Here is an 18631-nt window from a genome sequence, read left to right as displayed (position 1 = left end):
TTAAAAAAAAAAATTAAGATAGTGTTAAGTAGCCCACACTGCTCTAGAATTCAAGAGACAGCCAAGGATAACCTTGAGTTCCCGGAACGTACTGCCTTCACTTCCCAAATAGCCCGGTAACTGGAGTGTGCAGGCTTCCTGGCCGGCGCATGCGCAGCTCCGGCTAGCTGTCCCCCGTTTGGCGCCGCGGGCAGTGGAGAACCTGCGAGAAATCTCCCGGCGGCGCAGGCTAGGCGCGCCACTTCCGGTTGAGGCTCCTAACAACGGGGGAGGCCGGTAACCAGGGTGGGGGGGATGGCGGAGCGCGCTCCAGAGCCCGGGGCGGGGGCGGGGGCAGGCGGGGAGACGGCGGCAGAGGAGGGCGCGGCGGGTCGAAAGGCGCGGGGCCGACCGCGGCTCACTGAGTCGGACCGGGCCCGGAGGCGGCTCGAGTCCCGGAAGAAGTACGACGTGCGGCGCGTGTACCTGGGCGAGGCGCACGGCCCCTGGGTGGACCTGAGACGGCGCAGCGGCTGGAGCGATGCCAAACTCGCTGCCTACCTCATTTCGCTGGAGCGCGGCCAGCGTACCGGCCGCCACGGGTGAGGGGGCGCGGGCCCGGGAGAGGGAGGGAAGGAGGGCGAGGCGGGGAGAGCGCCGCCCCCGCCCCCGGAACTGGAGGCCCCGCCCCCGAGCCGCCAAGCAGGCCTCAGGCTCAGGCGACCCGGACCCCTCACGCGCCGCCTCCGGCCTGCTGACTATCCAATGCCAGCCTTTTCCCGCCCCTCTGCCTGCCTCCAGGAGCTCTGACTGGGGCGTCCCGCAGGTGTGAATTTGCAAAGGTGCCTGGCACTCTAATTTTCTGTATGTGACTAGCGTGTGTGTGTGTGTGTGTGTGTGTGTGTGTGTGTGTGTGTGTGTGTGTGCGCGCGTGTGTGCGTGCGTGTGCGTGCGTGTGCGCGTGCGCGCATTTATGTGCACCACCTGCGTGCCTGCTGTCTGCGGAGGTCAGAAGAGGGTGTTCGATCCCCTGGAACTGGAGTTACGGATGGTTTTGAACCACATGTAGGTGCTGGTAACCAAACCCGGTCCTCTGCAAGTGCAGAAAGGGGTCTTCACCACTGAGTCATCTGTCTAGCCAGCGCTCTGTTTCAATTCCCTTGTCGGGGCTACCTATAAAGTCAGCAGGAAGGGAAAGACTCCACCTGTCCTGCTCCTTTTGAACTCGAAGACTTGGAGAAGGACTCCGGTCCTCCCTGATGCCAGTTAACTCGGAGCTGAGTTGCTCCCCAGGAGCCAAGGGGCTTAGCGGTGCCATGACTTAATTAATTATTCATTTGTTGGTTAGTTTCTGGAGACAGGGTTTCTCTGTGTAGCCCTGGCCGACCTCGAACTCGCTTTGTAAACCAGGCTGGTCTCAGCATCCTGCGTACTGGGACTAAAGGCATGCACCAGGCTTGGCATAGGGTTCTTTTAAGATTTTATTTGTGTGTGTAGGCCCACAGGTGGAGATTAGAGAACAGCCATGTGGAACTGGTCCTCTCCTACCATGTGTGTTTTGCCACACTGTAAGTGTTCATATGTTGGTAAATTGACATGTACTGCTTGCCCATACTGAGAAACGGTCTCTGAAAGTATGTCCGCCTCCCCCCCCCCCATATTTTAGAGCCAAGCATGTTTGTATCAGTGCCCTCCAACACCCTTTGTCTGGGGTAGGGTGGGCCCTCTAACTCAGTGACAGGAAGAGAAGAAAACTGCAGAACAGCCCAAGAGTAAAGACCCTGTGCCCTTAAGAACAGCAGAAGGCGGAGTGTTTCCAACAGAGCTTACTACTGTTTGTTCCATAATGCAAAAATACCTGCAGTGGGAAAGAGGCTGAAGTTCAGCCATGGAGAGAGAGCTCAACCTGGAACCCCAACTGACACCTCAGCTTCCCCAGCCAGCTGCTGCATGTTGTAAACACCAGATCCGATGTTAGCTCTGTTTGGTCTGCACAGACAGTTCCAGCCAGCCAGGGCTACATCATGATACCCTGTCTCAAGTAAAATTACAGAGCTTAGAAAGGATCCAGCCACAGTGGGGATTCATGGTGTATCTTATTCTTCTCTTGTTGACCTCATCTGTCTGATTCTGGGGGCTGGAGAGGTAACTCAGTGCTTAAGAGCACTTGTTGCTCTTGCAGAGGACCTGGGCTTGGTTCTAGGTTGTGGTTTGCAACCATCTGTAACTCCAGTTCCAAGGGATCCTTCTGATTTCCATGGGCAGCAGGCACATACATGGTACAAAGGCATAAATGCAGGCAAAAACTTATGCACGTGAAATAATAAAATCATTTTTTGAAAGTTAGCCAGGCATAGTGGCACATGCTTTTAATCCTAGCTCTTTGGAGACCGATGCAGATGGAGCTCTCTGAGTTTGAGGCTAGCCTGGTCTACGTATTGAGTTCCAAGATAGCCAGGGCAACATAGAAAGAGCCCTTATTTCAAAAGGAAAAACAAAACAAAATAAAAATAATTTGATTCTGTGGGGCAGTAATCAGCCAGGAGCAAGGGGTATATAACTCAGTGGTCAGTGATGGAGTGCCTCTTATGTGAAGAGCTCAGGATCCCACCCCCACCATGTGCAAGCATGCATGTTTGTGATCACAGCACTTCAGAGAAAGGCATTTGCTCCCAAGCCTAATGACCTTAGTTGATCCCCAGGACACATTAGCAGAAGAAAACTGACTCCTGCAAGCTGTCCTCTGCCCTCCATACATAATCACTATGACACATTCCCTACCTCTATAAATAAGTGTAACACAAATTATTACTATTATTATTATTTTGGTTTTTTGAGACAGGGTTTCTCTGCAGCTTTGGAGCCTGTCCTGGAACACAAATTATTTTTAAGAATAAAACTCTTTCTCAGCACTCGGGAGGCAGAGGCAGGTGGATCTCTGTGAGTTCGAGACCAGCCTGGTCTACAGAGCTAGTTCCAGGACAGGCTCCAAAGCCACAAAGAAACCCTGTCTCGAAAAAAACCAAAAAAAAAAAAAAAAAAGAATAAAACTCTTACATTGAAGCATGAGGAGTAAAGGTAGGCCCTGGGATGCCAGGAAGAAGGAATTTGCAATAATCCTCTTGCCTCTGCTTCTTGAGTTCTGGGATTATAGGCATGAGCTGTCACATAGGGTTTATTTGATTCAGTGAAAGGAACCCTGGGCTCTGCATGCTAGGCATGTGCTCCAATATTTTTTTCTATTATTTTTTTTCTATATTTTACTTCTTGAAACAGGGTTTCCCTATATGATGTAAGCTGGCCTTGACTTCTTGATATAATCCAGACTGGCCTCAAATTCATGATCCTCCCACATCTGCCTTCTGAGTGCTGGGGAGACGGGTGTGTGCCCACACTTCTGACTAACATTATCAATTGATGGTTGGTGGAATTTGTGGATATAGGGACTGACTCTGAATACAAGCCATTTGCCCCATGGGGTAGGAGTCAAGGAACTCTCTTAGCATTCTTCCCAGTCTCTACGTCCCATCTGCCTGGGACCTTCTGAGGGCTAGTGTTCTCTGAGCTGAGTAATGGTAAGAGGCCTCCATTCAGGGCTGCTGCCAGTGGCAGTTACCCAAACCAAGGACTGCTGGAAAGGGAACAGGACAGCAGTTCTGATCCCATCCCAGAGCAGATGAACTGCTGTCATTTTCTACCAGCTCAGGACTTGGGCCCAGCTTGGCCCCAAATTCACCCTCACCACCTCTCTGTGTTGCAGGAAGCCTTGGGAGCAAGTCCCCAAAAAGCCAAAACGGAAGAAAAGTAAGTGGAGCTGCAGCATGGGGAGGGGTGGGAGCACGTGCAGTGCATAGCCTAGAAGCACGCATCCCTTTGCTGCGTGGTTGGAAGGTGGAAGAGCCAGTCCCTGCCCCACATGCTAGAGGCAGAGTGTGTTGTATGCCAGGTGGGCTGAATCTAAAGAGGCCCCACCCAGCAGGACCTCAGTGCCTTACCAAATCATTAGGCTGTGGGTCTCCATGGCATTCAGCTGGGTGATTAAGAGAACCACCTGGTGGCAATGAGCCCTGCTCTGCCTCTTTTTTGATACATGGGTCTCAGTAGAGCTCAGGCTCATTCTATAGCAGAGGGTGGTCTTTATCCCACAGTGCTAGGCTGACAGGTATGTACCACAAGTCCAGTTCATGTGCTCTTAGTGATGGAACCCATGGCTGTGTGCTCACTGAGTAGATTCTCTACAACTAAGTCATATCCCCAGCTTCCAATTAAAAAAAAACCACGTTTTTATTCTTTTATTTGTGTGCGTGCACATGTGCATACATATCACAGGTGTGAAGTCAGAACTACTTGTGGAAGTTGGTTCTTTCTTTCTACCACATAGGTCCTGAGTATCTAACTCAGGTGGGTCAGGCTGGTAGCCAGCTACTTACCACTGAACTACCTTGGTGGCATACTTTTTTTTTTTTTCTGACTTGTTTTACTGTGCAACCCAGGCTAGCCTCAAAACTCAAAATCACCCTGTCTGATGGGATTACAGGCATGCCTAACCATTCCCACTCACAGCTTTGGCACATGAGTTCTTGGAGGCAGAGGCAAGTAACCATCTTTACTGTGCAACCCCAAAGGGTTAGGTAGTGCCAGGCTGGAAGTGGAGCAGCTGTTGAAGTGTTACTGATGTGGTTCTCATGAGGATGGAGACCCTGTGCATACTCCCTCAGCCCAAATACCTCTCCTTCCCAGCTCTACAGGTGTAGGACAGCCCTACCCCATCACACTCATAGGCCCTAGTGTTCCTCTGTGCCCTTGTGGCTTCTTTACCCCTTCCTCCTCTGTGGCAGTCTCCAAAGGTGGAATCCTGCTTCTCCCCTGGCCACTCACTTAGAGCTGCCCAGCCAGATTGTGACAAAGCCTAGATCTGAACGCAGGCTGTTTGGCTCTGCCATTCCCGCCCTCCAGCACCCTCACCATGTCTGATGAGTTCTTGCCCTAGCCAGCAATACTGATGGTGTGGAATGACAGCCTTTGTGGAGCTGTCATTCTAGTGGGGGAGACAGACAGGAGGTATCTGAATAGACAGCCACAGGCAGCTTCTTGGTGCTGTCATGAACAGACCAAAGTTGGCTAGCATGACTCCGAAGAGCGTGGCTTCTTAGAGGAGGGCATCTGTGGGTGATCTCTGGGTGGAAGCACTGAGTGAGGCTGTCATCTGGAGGATGTGCAAGGGCCGAGGCAGGACCTTACCTAGCTCATTTAAAGGACAGCTAGGAGGCCATGTGGCTGGAAGGGGTGAAGAGGAGTATGGGACCTGACAATAGCATATGGTCTTGCTGGCCACCTTGGCACTTGCTTTTCTCTTTCCCCTTTTGAGGTGGTGGCCAGTGGATTTTGAGCTGAGAGGGGATATGCCCTGCTCTCCTGGCACCCCCGTGTGGCTGTAGATGTTAGCATGCTGACACCAGGGAGAACTCCTAGGACTGTGTGGCTCTAGCCCAGAGGTATTGATGAAGATTTTTATTAAGAAGCAGCTGGGTATGGTGGCACACATCTTGAATCCCCCCAAAAAACCAGCTAAAAGCTGAGTAGTGGCGCATACCTTTAATCCCAGCACTGGGGAGACAGAAGCAGGCAGATCTCTCTGAGTTCAAAGCTATCTTGGGCTACATATGAGGCCCCCCCCCTTTTTTTTTTAAAGGAAAAGAAAATAGCTAACAATTATTTTGCCTCTAGTAGGTGCCAGTCCCCATAATCTCTATGACTTCACTCAGCCATGGACAGTACCTGGCTACCTCTGGATCCTAGTTGTCTCTAGGTTGTGTTACCTCTCCTATCCTCAGTTTCATCTCCTGCTTAGTGGGAGTGGGATTCAAGAGGCTGTCTCAGACTGTGAGAACTGTGGGCTCCAGGGGGAGTGAAGCGCCTGTCTTCATGTCCACCTGGATCCTGTGTCCACAGGGCGGAGGCGCAACGTGAACTGCCTGAAGAACGTGGTGATCTGGTATGAGGACCACAAACACCGATGCCCATATGAGCCGCACCTGGCTGAGCTTGACCCTACCTTTGGCCTTTACACAACGGCTGTGTGGCAATGTGAAGCTGGCCACCGCTACTTCCAGGACCTGCACTCTCCACTCAAGCCCTTAAGTGACTCAGAGCCTGACAGTGACAAAGGTGGGTCTTCAGGGCATGGGCATCGGGGATAGCAGGCATGGGGCCTCAGCACTCTTCCCAGGTGGACCAGCCTGGACTGCCCTCAGCCTCGGGGAGCTGTCAGAACTGTATCAGCCAGGATGTAGCCTGGCCAAGCCCTGCGCAGACTTGCAGCCTTTGAGTCCCTGCCAAGCTGAGCAGAATGCTGTCCTCCTGTGCACTAACAGCCTCTTCATTTCTTCCAGCTTTCTCAGCTCCCTTTCCCTGTCTCGCCCTTCTCACTCCCTTTGTTCTCATCAGCTGAGTTACTGGTTTTGGTTTCCTTTTAAATATTTTATGCATTTTTTCATTTGTTTTTGGCTGGCCTGGAACTTGCTATTTTAGTCCATGCTGACTTTGAACTCACACTAATCTGCCTGCCTCTGCCTCCCGAGTGCTGGAATTAAGGTGTGCACCACCACATTCAGTCCTGTTTTGTTTTTTTAAGTCAGGGTCTTTCTTTAGAGCCCAGGCTAGTCTTGAGTTTTGGACAACCCTTCTACCTCGGTGAACCAAGTACTGGGATTACAGATGTGCACGCAAAACCTGACCTCTCAGTAGTATATTCTAAGCAGGCGTCTGCCACTTGGTCATGCCCTTAGCTCCTCACTGAAAGATTCTAAGTACATGTTCTTCAGCTGAGCCACACCTCCTCGGCCCCCACTCCCTTTTTTTTTGGCCCTTAAAGTTTGTTTTTTTTATAAACTTTTTATTTATGTATATTGTTATTTTGCTTGTGTATGTCTATGCATCGCAGTGCCTTTAAAGGCCAGAAGTGGTGTTGTATTCCCTGGTCCTCTAGAAGAGCAATCAGTACTCTTAACCTCTGAGGCATCTCTCCAGCCCCTTTCAGCCCTCTTTTTAGTTTTGAGATAAGGTTTCATCAAGTTCCCCAAGCTAGCTTTGAACTCTCTGAAGCTCTAGTAAACCTTGAATTTGAACTTGAAATCCTCCTGCCTCAGCATCCCAAGTAGTTAGGATTACTGCCTGGGCCACACTCAGGCTTCTTTCCTGCCTTTGATCTTCTGTTTTCCACTGTCGTCCCTCCCGTCCCCCACCCCACCCAGGTCTGTCACATTTACTGTCCCCTCTCTCTCCTATCGCACACAAGTCACATTGGGCTAGCTGCCCACTAAGTCTGAGAGGGACTCCAGGAAGGCCTGAGTTCATCCTGGTGTGGGCAGTGAGGATGCTGCATGCTAACTACCTCAGGACTTGGCATGACTGACAAGGCCTATAGGGCCAGTTGCCAAGTGCTGTGGCAGGCCTGAGGGTGGGGTCAGTCATCAGAGCTAAGTCTGTGCTGGCAGGCATCACTAAGCAGGTGGCATCCCAGCTGGCTGAAGGGAAGCTGAGATGAGAAGTACTCCTGGTGGGCCTCACACCCACGGCCACCCCTCTGGGCCTTGGCCAGTCTCCAGAGGGCAGGAGTCTTAGGGTTTCTTTCGCTGTGAAGAGACATCATGACCACAGCAACTCTTACAAAGGAAAACATTTAATTGGGGTGGCTTACAGTTCAGAGGTTTTAGTCCATTATCACGGTGAGACATGGTGTTGCGCAGGCATATATGTTGCTGAAGAAGGAGCTAAGAGTTCTACACCTTGATCCAAAGGCAGCAGGAAGTAAACTGAGACACTGGGCATGGCTTGAGCATATACGAGACTTCAAAGCCCACCCCCACAGTAACACACTTCCTCCAACAAGGTCATGTCTACTCTGACAAAGCCACACCTCCTAATAGTGCTACTCCCTATGATCTTATGGGGGCCCAATGACATTCAAACTATCAGAGCAGGTATCCTGTGCTTTTTGTTTAGCACCCTGTCCTCTTCAGCCTGCTACTTCTCCCTCAGTGTGCCCCACTGGAGGCCCTGCCCTGGGCCATCTGACTTCTCCCCATAGCCCTGTCATTTGTCCCGCTGTAGGAGGATTGGGACTCGTCTATCCGGTACTTCTTAGGCTATGATGGTGTCATCCCAGGCCAACACTGACCTTTATAATTGGGCTTTTGGGAGTGAGCCCTGTGATTCATTAGCCGTGTCTGCCCAGGCAGTGGTAAGGAGGTGGCTTTGCTCCTGTTCTGGCCTTGTCCCCAAGCGCCTCTCCCTACCTTGGCTCATGCCTGGGGTGATCTTGCCACCTCTCAAGAGTCAGACTGGGAACCTTCTGCTGGTCTGTGAAGTCCAGACACAAACAGATGTTTGTTGTGTTGGTACTTGGAGTGGAGTCCAGAGCCTACAAGTGATAGGCAAACATTCTCCCCTGAGCTTTTTTGGAGCCAGGGATGGAGCACCAGGTTGCCCATGCTGACCTTGAATTCATTTTATAATGCCAGTAGGCCTTGAACTAGTGATCTTTCCACCTCAGTCTCCTGAGTAACTGAGGGCTGAGGTGTTATAAGTGGCAGAAAGGCCTGTTCCTCTTCCCAGCCACCCTGCGGCATCCAATCAAGATGGTCTCCATGCCTGTGTGAGTCAGCTCTCTGTCACTATGCTGAATGCCCAGAACAACCCACTTAGGACAAGAAAGGCTTGCCTAGGTCTCAGAGACTCTGGTCCCGTTGGAACCTGATGCTTAGGGACAGCAACAGTGGGGCTGCCTGCAGGAAAGTGGCAGTCATCACAGCTTCTGCCAGAGAAAACTGGAGTGGCCTAAGGCCCCACAGTTTCCTTAAAGACCCACCTGTGGCCTGAGTCCTCAGGCTCAGCCTGCCTGTTAAAGGCTTCCCCAACTTCTAATGGTGCTGTTTTTGGAACCATATCTTTAAAACAGGAGCCTTTGGGGAACACTTAGACAAGCCATATCCATACCCCAAGGGTCACTAAGAAGCTAAAAGCAAAACTCATCTACTCGTTTGGTCTGTTTTCATAGTTAATAGCCCCAGTGCCAGTTGAGCTGGCCCCAGAGTGATTCTGGGGCCCAGGGTGGTGCTGTAAAGGCAGGCCCTTTACACAGCTGCCAGCAGGTACTGATCCAGGCTCTGGAGCCGCAGAACTAATGGTCCCCGATGGCATGGCCAGTTGTGTTTTGAGCATAATAACATAAGTTCCAGTCACTCATGGCTCCATTTCCTTCAGTCTTTGTGTGTGGAGTTTAGTAACAAATACATGACTGAAATATTGGGCCTTGGCTTACTAGTGGCCTTCTGGGAGTGGAAGGAGTGCTCTGCCCAGGGCCTCCTTTGTGTGTGCACATGCGTGTGCACACATGAGTGCAGGTGCTCAAGGAGGCCGGAAGCCTTTGATCCCCTGGAGCTAGAGTTGCAGGTAGTGAGCTTCCTGACGTGGGTGTCGGGACTGAATGTCTGCAATAGCAGTGTGTGCTTTTAACTACTGAGCCCTATCTCTGGCCCTTTGTGGCATTTCAGTTCTAGAGCAGAAGCAGATGATAAATAACATAAGCAAGTACATCAGATATTCTGGAAAGGGGGATTGTTTGAGACAGGTGATCAGGATGCCTCCCTGGGAAAGTCGATGAGCTGACACACCCCAAACCTGAGGACTCAGGTTCTTTTTGTCCTGTGGCTCTAGCCTCCTCCTGGGCCTGCCAGGATGGATGAGAGGGTCAGGAAGGTGGAAGGTTAGCCCAAGGGAAACCATATTGGCTGCTCTGTTGGCTGGAACCAGAGCTGGGCTGTGTCTACCTGTTGCAGGGTATGGGAGATGCAGACCAGCAGGGTATGTGTGCACAGGAGGAAGCGCTGGCCTGTCTCTTTGGCAGGAAGTGATGAGCAGGTTCTTAGGAGCTGGGGAACCAAGCTCTATTGCAGGGATGCTGAGGCCATGGCCAGCATCTGTAGGGATTGAAGAGAGGCAGTTGGGCTGTGGGTGGATGGAGTTTGGATGTAGCCCCAACAGGTTTTACTGACAGATTGGAAGTGGGTGTGAGAGAAGGTCAAGTATAGCCCCAAGACATTGGCTTGAGCTACAGGAAGGGTAGAACTGCCACCCTGTGAGACTGGGCCACCTGTGAGCAGCACAGGCTTTGCTGGAAGAAAACCTAGTGGGGAGGATCCCAGTGTCACCAAATGGATTCTGAGATGGGGGCAACAGAGAATGCAGTAGGGAAGCCCAGCTCCCCATGAATACCTAGAGTCACCAGGCCACTGATGTAGCCTATGCTGTCAGAGAAACAGATACAGTTGAAGGGTAGGGAGGTGGTAGCTGGTCAAGTGCTTGCTTTGCAAGCATGAGAACATGGAATCAATTCCCAGCACATGCATCAAAAAACCAGGTGTCATGGTATACCCTGTAATCCCAGCAGTGGAGAGACCTAACAGGAACTCCCTGGGGCTCACTGACCAGCCAGTCTAACCAAAATGGTGAACTTTAAATTGAAGGAGAGATTCTATCTCCAAAAATAAATTGAGCCAAACATGATGGCACACGTCTAGCACTCGAGAGGCAATGGCAGGTGGATCTCTGTGAGTTCAAGACTAGCCTGGTCTACATAGTAAGTTCTGGGCCAGCCAGTACTACATACTGAGACTCTTGATTCAAAATATACAGTAAAAATAAATGAATAAGGGAGGTAGAGAGTGATTGAGGAAGGTACCAAAATTGGCTTTTGACCTCTACATATATCTGTACACATGTGCACACATATGCAGACACATAAACACATATACACACATAGAGTAGATACAGCCTGTATTCTGTGCCCATGTGTTTTATACTCAATGCTTCTGTCTGCATACAGAGTCAGCCAACTGAACATAGGGGCAAGGTCAGCATGTGTGAGTTCATTTCCAACACAACACAGTATGGGCCTCTTTTTGATTCCTTTTCCTTTTTTCTTCTGTTTTCTTTTGTCTATTTGCTTCCGAAGCAATACAGTATAGAAAGAGTGGTTTGTATTGTGTCAGGTATTACAAATTATTTAAGGCAAAAGAAGTGTGCATAAGTTTTATGAAAGTTTGCATTTTATTATTTAATTTTTATTACATTTATTTGTTGGGAGGACTGTGTATGGCATGCCACCAATGTCGATGCCAGTGAATATCAGAGGACAACTTAGTAGGGGTTGGTGCTCACCCTTCCACCATGGGGTCCTAGGGGTCAAACTTAGATCTTCAGTTCTGGCTGCAAGTGATATTTACCAACTGAGCCATCTCTGTAGCCCCCAGATACTATATTTTATACACAGGATTTCAGTTTCTGAGAATGTTGATGTCAGCTTGGAGTTCTAGAACCAATAATTCCCCCTGAACAAACTTCCAGAATCTTTAGAATTTCCTGAATGGAGAAGGTTTTTTGTTGTTGTTGTTGTTGTTGTTTGTAAACTAGTCACACAATGAGTAATTGCCTAATTATTTTTACTTTATCAGTGTGCATGTGTATGTGCTCCCCTGCGTGTATGTGCATGTGCCAGAGAGGGCATCAGATCTCCTAGGGCTGTTGAGAGCTCCCTGGGGATAGAACATGAGTCCTTTGGAAGAACAGCAAGTGCTCTTTAACCTTAAGCTGGGCCATTTTTACAGCCCTGATAGTGTTTTCTGTAATTCATATGGAGTCACTTTAAGGAGCTATTTGGAATACCCCTAAATCCATCCTAGTTAGGTGATTCTGGGCTGCAAACGGAAGTTTCTGTCCCACCAGCTCCCATAGCCATTCAGTCCCAAAGAAACACACAGAGGCTTATATTAATTATTATCTGTTTGGCCTATTAGCTTAGGCTTATTAACTAGTTTTTATAACTTAAATTAACCCATAATTCTTGTCTGTGTTTAGCCACAGGGCTTGGTACCTTTTATCAGTGAGACATTCTCACCTTGTTTCCTCTGCATCTGGCTGGTGACTGCATCTCTGTCTTTTCTCTTCCTCAAATTCCCTTAGTCTGGTTTCCTTGCCTATACTTCCTGCATGGGTATTGGCCAATTAGCATTTCATTAAACCAGTGTGAGTGACAAATCTTGACAATGTACAAGAACATTATCCCACAGCACTGGGCACCACAACTACATAGCTGCTGGGTAGGGGGACTAGCCATCTACAAGACCAAACACAGGAGGAGAGGGAAGATGTAAGCTTAACACCCTCCCATCAGGGAACAGCTAAACATTTGGTCATGAGAACTCTTCTGAGGCTGGGGAGATGGCTTAATCAGTAAAATACTTGCTGTTCAAATGTGAAGACATGAATTTGGGGCCCCAGCACCTGCAGAACAGCTGAGTGCCAGCCAGTGAGATGGCCCCGCAGGTAAAGGTGTTTGTTGCCAAGCCAGATGATCTGAGTTCTGTCTTTGGGACCCACATGGTGGAAGGAAAGAGCTAACTCATGCAAGTAATCCTCTGGCCTCCATACATGGACACCATGGTGCCCCTACCTGCAAATAAGTAAATGTGAGAAATACAAAATAGTAAGGGAGAGATTGAGGGAGACAGCAGATGTCCACCTCTGGCCTCTACCCATGCACACCCAGGCTCGTGAGCAGTGAGCGGAGAGCTCTGGTGGGGTGGACTTGATGGCGCTGAGAGGGAGGCACACTCGGAGAGGTGCAGAAGCTGAAATCTGTCACCAGGAACCAGTACTGGAACTCCAGTGTTGACTTCTGACTATTGATAAATTACAACTTCAAATTGATAAATTACAACTTCATGATAAAGTTTGATCGTAAGCAGACCAAAGGGAGAACTTTCTAAAGTTCCATAAGTCATCCCAGCAAGTCATGGCACCTGAGAATGGCATCATGGGAATTCCTAGCTGATACCTCAGACACACAGGGTGGACCAGGATTTTCCGTGGGCATCAGAAGTAGACAGATGCCCTTGACTTAATAAATTAGAAGCTTACTCCAGATAGGTTGTTTCTGAATCCTATGGAATTGAGATGATAGCATTTGACATGAATCAAATTAGTGTGAGAATCAGTGCTAATGCTGGGTGTGGTGGTGCATGCCTTTGATCCCCGCACTTTAGAAACAGGCAGCCCCTGTTTGAGGCCCCGCCTGGTCTACTATATATCCCAGCAAGGGACACATAGTGAGACCCTATCTCAAAACAACAAAAAAACAAGCCAGAGAGGCCAGGGAAGAGCAATGTGAGAGCCTCGAAAAGAGACTAGTGATTGAGTATAGCTAGCCAAGTCAGGTATACAGGGACCTAGAAGGGACCACTGGCTTTGGACCTCGAAATCACAGTTCCTAATTCCTGGTCATACATAGATTGCAGCTGCTGCTTCTGTTCCCCATGTGTGTATGTTTTCACGTGTGTGTGTGTGTGTGTGTAGGCCAGTGGATAACCTTGGGTGTCATCCTCAAAATTGTCAACTCCCTCCTTTGAAACAGGCTTCCCCACTGACCTGAAGCTCACTATTTAGTCTAGACTGTCTGATCAGTGAACCCCGGGGTCCTTGTATCCCTGCCTCACCAGTGCCGGGGGTGGAGCACATGTGGAGGTCAGAGGACAACTTGTGGAGTGGACTTTCTCTTTCCACCTATATATGGTGTATTAGTTACTGTTTTGTTGCCACGATAAAACACCATGACCAAAAGAAAGAATTTATTATTCTGGCTTGTGGTTCCAGAGGAGTGAGAGTCCGTCTGGTGGTAAAGCATGGCAGCGAGCAGGAAGCTAACTGCAAACGCAAGCAGAGAGCAAATGAAAAGAGATGAGGCTGTGTAACCTCAGGTCCTGCCCCTACTGATGTGCTTCTTTCAGCAAGGCTACACAACTTAAACTTCCCCAAACAGTGCCAGCAACTGGGGATCCAGTGTTCAAATGCCTGAGCCTATGGGAACTTTTATCATTCAAATCACCACATATGGGTTCTATGAACCAAACTCAGGTAACCAGTCTTGCATGGCAAGTACCTTTAACCACCAAACCATCTCACCAGTCTGCACACAGAAATCTAAAGACTTATTTTTATGTGTATGAGTGTTTAGCCTGCATATATATAAATATACTACATGTGTGCAGTACTCATGGAGGCCAGGAGAGAGTGTCAGACCCCCTTCAACTAGTGTTACAGGCTGGATTGAGCCACCACATGGGTGCTAGGAACTGAACCTGGTCCTCTCTAAGAGCAGCAAGTACTCTTAAGCACTGAGCCATTTTCCTATCTGCCATACATGGTATCTGACCTGGATTCTGGGATGGAACTCAGGCCCTTGTACTTGTAAAACAAGCACTTCGGTGTGAGCCGTCTCCCAGCTAATAACCGTCCCCTTTTGTCTCTGCAGTGGGCAATGGACTGGTGGCTGGCAGCTCTGACTCATCCAGCTCTATCTCCAGCTCTGACTCGGATGAGCCTCCTGATGCCCAACTGGCCAAAGCCTCAGCTGCTGCTGCAGCCACCCCTGCCAGCCCTGCAGGCAGCAGTGGACTGATCACTCAGGAAGGAGTTCACATCCCATTTGATGTCCACCATGTGGAGAGCCTGGCTGAGCAGGGCACCCCTCTGTGCCAAAACCCTGCAGGAAGTGGGCCCGAGGCCCTGGAGACGGTGGTGTGTGTGCCAGTGCCCATGCAAATGGGCGCTGGCCCCAGTACCCTCTTTGAGAACATGCCCCAGGAGGCACTGGGTGAGGTGGTGGCCAGCTGCCCAGTGTCAGGCATGGTGCCTGGCTCCCAGGTGATCATCATTGCTGGTCCTGGTTATGACACCCTTACAGCCGAGGGCATCCACCTCAATGTGGCTACTGGCAGTGGCACTCCCAGCAGTGGCCTGGGTGAGGAGGTATCCTGTGCCATGATGGAAGGTGTAGCAGCCTATACACAAACGGAGCCCGAGGGCACCCAGCACAGCACCGTGGACACCACCTCCATAGCCAGCATCGAGACCAAGAAAGGTCTGGAGTGCCACTGTGGCCTCTGGCAGGGGTTGGGAGGGGTGGCAGAGGGGAAGGAGCTCAAAGTGAGCTCCTTGACAGCCTTATCCCCACAGACACCGCCCCGTGTCACCCCGTAGAGAAGGAGGACCTGTGTATGCTCAAGGAGGAGAAAGAGGATTCGGTGGCCCCAGAGCTGACAGAGCTGGCAACTACCATGGCTGAGAATAGAGAAGCGGAAGCAGATGTGGATGGAGAGGAACTGGACAGCAGTGACATGTCAGCTATCATCTACGAGATTCCCAAGGAGCCCGAGAAGTGGGTGCTAAGATGGATGGGTGGGACCAAGGGTAAGGAACAGCTACAGACTTATAGCCTACTGGGACTGACACCCTGATGCTACAGGCCCCTTCCTCTCCAGGAGACGGCGGAGCAAGCGGTCACGGGTGATGGATGCTGATGGCCTGCTGGAGATGTTCCACTGTCCCTATGAGGGCTGCAGCCAGGTGTATGTGGCTCTCAGCAGCTTCCAGGTGAGGCCACCCCCAGGCAGGTCTGGGTCATGTGGCTGCATGTGGCTCTATTGGGTGTCAGTGGCACAGGGCCTGTGTCCGGGAACCCATTTCGTCCTGGCTGGCCTTGCTGGACATCTGGCTTTCTTAGCCCTCTCTCTCTCTGCAGACATCAGACACAGCTGCCTGGTCTTACCAGCACCCCAGACCATCCTCTTAGTCTTCCATAGGAAGACCACCGAAGACCCAGGGGTCAGCCATACATGGGAGCCCCAGATCCTAGTACAACTAGAACTCTTTTCCTGTAGTTTACCTTCACAATGTGGATGATATACCCCGGGGGCAAACAAGGGTTTCCTCAGCTGTCCACACTGAAGGCAGCACCAGTAGACTGTTGAATTTTCTGAGCAGGCGTTCAGCTCCCAGGCTGTTGTCAAGGGTAAAGAATGAGATAACAGCCGGGCGGTGGTGGCGCACGCCTTTAATCCCAGCACTTGGGAGGCAGAGGCAGGCCGATCTCTGTGAGTTCGAGACCAGCCTGGTCTACAAGAGCTAGTGCCAGGACAGGCTCCAAAGCCACAGAGAAACCCTGTCTCGAAAAACTAAAAAAAAAAAAAAAAAAATTATGGTCAAGTGTCAAAACATCAAAAAAAAAAAAAAGTAGGTTTAGAAAAAAAAAAAAGAATGAGATAACAGAAGATAACAGAATCAAGTTCCCCAGGGCAGTGCAGTATGTGAGGCATCCATCAGCCATCGTGCCTCTGGAGCCTCAGTTTCCTCCATTAGCAGCAGGAGCTTGCCAAGGTTAACTGGAGCCCAGAACTGGGATTGATAAAGCTGCTCTTTGACTCCCGCGCTCCTGTCCAAGCTGGATACTGGAATGCCTTTTCTACCTTCAAGTCTAGGCTGACTGTGGCTGATGTCCCGGCTACCTGCATGTCTTCCCACTTTAATAGCCCCAGATGGGCCCATGGTACTACTCCTGCCCTTCTCACCCCTAGAACCACGTCAACCTGGTGCACCGAAAAGGGAAGACCAAAGTGTGCCCTCACCCTGGCTGTGGCAAGAAGTTTTATTTATCCAACCACCTGCGGCGCCATATGATCATCCATTCAGGTCAGGCCCTGCCAGTTGGCACCCATAGGCCAGGTGTAGTGCACATGTATAAATCCCAGTGTTCAGGAGGCCTGGGCTGCACAGTGAAACCCCACATCCTTCCCTATACCCGGTACTGTTTTCATGTGCAGTAGCCCCAAGTCCCAACTCGGGTCACATAGCAGTTGACACCCTGTGTCAGGAACTGCAGTCCTCTTACCTGTTGTGACTCCAGCGGACACCGTTCTCAGGGTTGTGGGATGGGGTAGGGGAGCTTGCTCCTCACAGTCACCTCTATTGGTCAGTTTCCTGAGGCTGTTGCCACCCCTAGGCATCCGAGAGTTCACTTGTGAGACCTGCGGCAAGTCTTTCAAGAGGAAGAACCATCTGGAGGTGCACCGGCGCACGCACACAGGAGAGACGCCCCTGCAGTGAGTGTTGGGGTGCTAGGGAGGGAGGGACCTGATCGGGTCGCAGGGGAGTCTCAGGTGACCCGCCCCTGGACCACTCAGGTGCGAGATTTGCGGGTACCAGTGCAGGCAGCGTGCATCGCTCAACTGGCACATGAAGAAGCACACGGCAGAGGTGCAGTACAACTTCACTTGTGAGCGCTGCGGGAAGCGCTTCGAGAAGCTGGAGAGTGTCAAGTTCCACACGCTCAAAAGCCACCCGGACCACAAGCCTACCTGACCTGCCTGCTCCCACGGACCTCAGCCTCTATTTATTTGTACTCTTGGACATCATGCCCAGACCTGTCAGAGCCCAAGACAGCCACTGGGGCTGCCCCAACCGCAGGCCGGAAGGAGGTGTTCCCCATTTCCCCTGGGCAGGTGCCCCGCCCTGTCCCTTCACGTCCCTCCCATGGAGCTGGCACCTGGGACGACACTGCCGGACTGTGTCAAGAACACAGAATGAGATTAAAGTGAAAAAGGAGATGCCCTTCCCCTAGGCCTGAATAATTGTGGGGGTTGGGCACACCTTTGTGACCAATTAACCTGCTCTGCTGACCCAAGACTAGGTTGGGGGTGGCTGCCCTTGGATAGCACACACGAACCTTTCCTGTTAGCCTCTGCTCCCACAGGGTGGGTGTGGGGTACCAGAATCCTGATGTCCATACCTCTCATGTCTCAGAATGTTGATTCCTGGCCCAGAGGACTGTGGGAGGAGCTAAATTGTTGAACATACATTTGGGAACACCCAAATGAGACTTCTACACTGGAGACAAACACTGGACAGTAAATGGAGTGATGGGTTGGGTTAGCGGAGTAGGAGGGACTTCCCTGAGGGAGTGTCTTTTGCTCTTGTGCCAGAGTAACAGAGAATCAATCCCAGTATGGGAGGATGGCTAGGTGTGTTCCTGGAACAGGACCTGGCCCCATTGCGTGCTGGGAGATTCGTGGCGAAGGAGGAGCCACCACCAGGTGGTGCATGAGCCCTCGGACCTGGGGTGGTTGCTGCCACGTGACCCAAGGGAACACAGCCGCGAGCTCTGACACGTGCCCCTGGGGGAGCCTTGCAGCACCACGCGCAGATTGGTCCCGATGGGGTGGCAACACGACTCAATTCCCGCTTGGGACTCGGGTCTGCATTAGCGTGGTGCAGAACTGAGGGGCTGGTCTAAGCGCTCTAAGAGCCCCTTCTCTTACTCTTTCAATAGGATCAGGCGGTTTCCATGGGAACCGCGGTGCGGCCTTTGCCCCAGGAAGTAGCCTGGCAGCAGAGAAACTCCCAGCCGAAGGGAGCGCGGGGGTGGAGGGCATCATTTGTGGTGGTGGGTCCTGCATCGGCAGCCGAGTTGCTCCACAAACCCCAGAGGAGCCACTTGGGAGCCTGCTCTGCCACCTCCCCTTCTGTGTGGGTCACTCTGATTGGCCCGCTCTCTTCCTGCGCGGCAGCACCTTCATCGTATGTTCTCTCATTGGCTCAATCTCCAGGGCATCTCGTAATTGGGTCTTTCGAGAGTCATTCGTGATTGGTTAAATCAGACTGATTCGCACTCTTTTTTTTTTTTTTTTTTTTTTGGTTTTTCGAGACAGGGTTTCTCTGTGGTTTTGGAGCCTGTCCTGGAACTAGCTCTTGTAGACCAGGC

At 51.0% G+C, this 18631-nt stretch overlaps 1 protein-coding gene across 3 annotated transcripts; it reads left to right on the top strand.

Moving 5' to 3' along the window:
• Positions 1-294: 294 nt before the first annotated feature.
• Positions 295-18009, top strand: Znf653 (zinc finger protein 653). Of its 3 annotated transcripts, none has more exons than XM_005346943.3 (9): positions 295-581; positions 3740-3783; positions 5932-6147; positions 14348-14956; positions 15076-15253; positions 15357-15468; positions 16449-16563; positions 16874-16973; positions 17055-18009. In XM_005346943.3, the coding sequence occupies exons 1-9, from the start codon at positions 295-297 to the stop codon at positions 17230-17232; spliced, it is 1839 nt and encodes a 612-aa protein (XP_005347000.1). In that variant the 3' UTR covers positions 17233-18009. The 3 variants fall into 3 exon arrangements, with proteins under 3 accessions (XP_005347000.1, XP_005346999.1, XP_026635350.1); XM_005346942.2 differs by having other exon boundaries at positions 15052-15253; XM_026779549.1 differs by lacking the exon at positions 3740-3783 and having other exon boundaries at positions 435-581; positions 15052-15253; positions 17055-18008.
• The last annotated feature ends 622 nt before the right edge of the window (positions 18010-18631 follow it).

This window comes from Microtus ochrogaster, chromosome 5, assembly GCF_000317375.1.
Source record: "Microtus ochrogaster isolate Prairie Vole_2 chromosome 5, MicOch1.0, whole genome shotgun sequence".
NCBI classification, from domain to species: domain Eukaryota; kingdom Metazoa; phylum Chordata; class Mammalia; order Rodentia; family Cricetidae; genus Microtus; species Microtus ochrogaster.
Note: the sequence above shows the minus strand (reverse complement) of the source record. Positions and strands in the feature narration are given on the sequence as shown.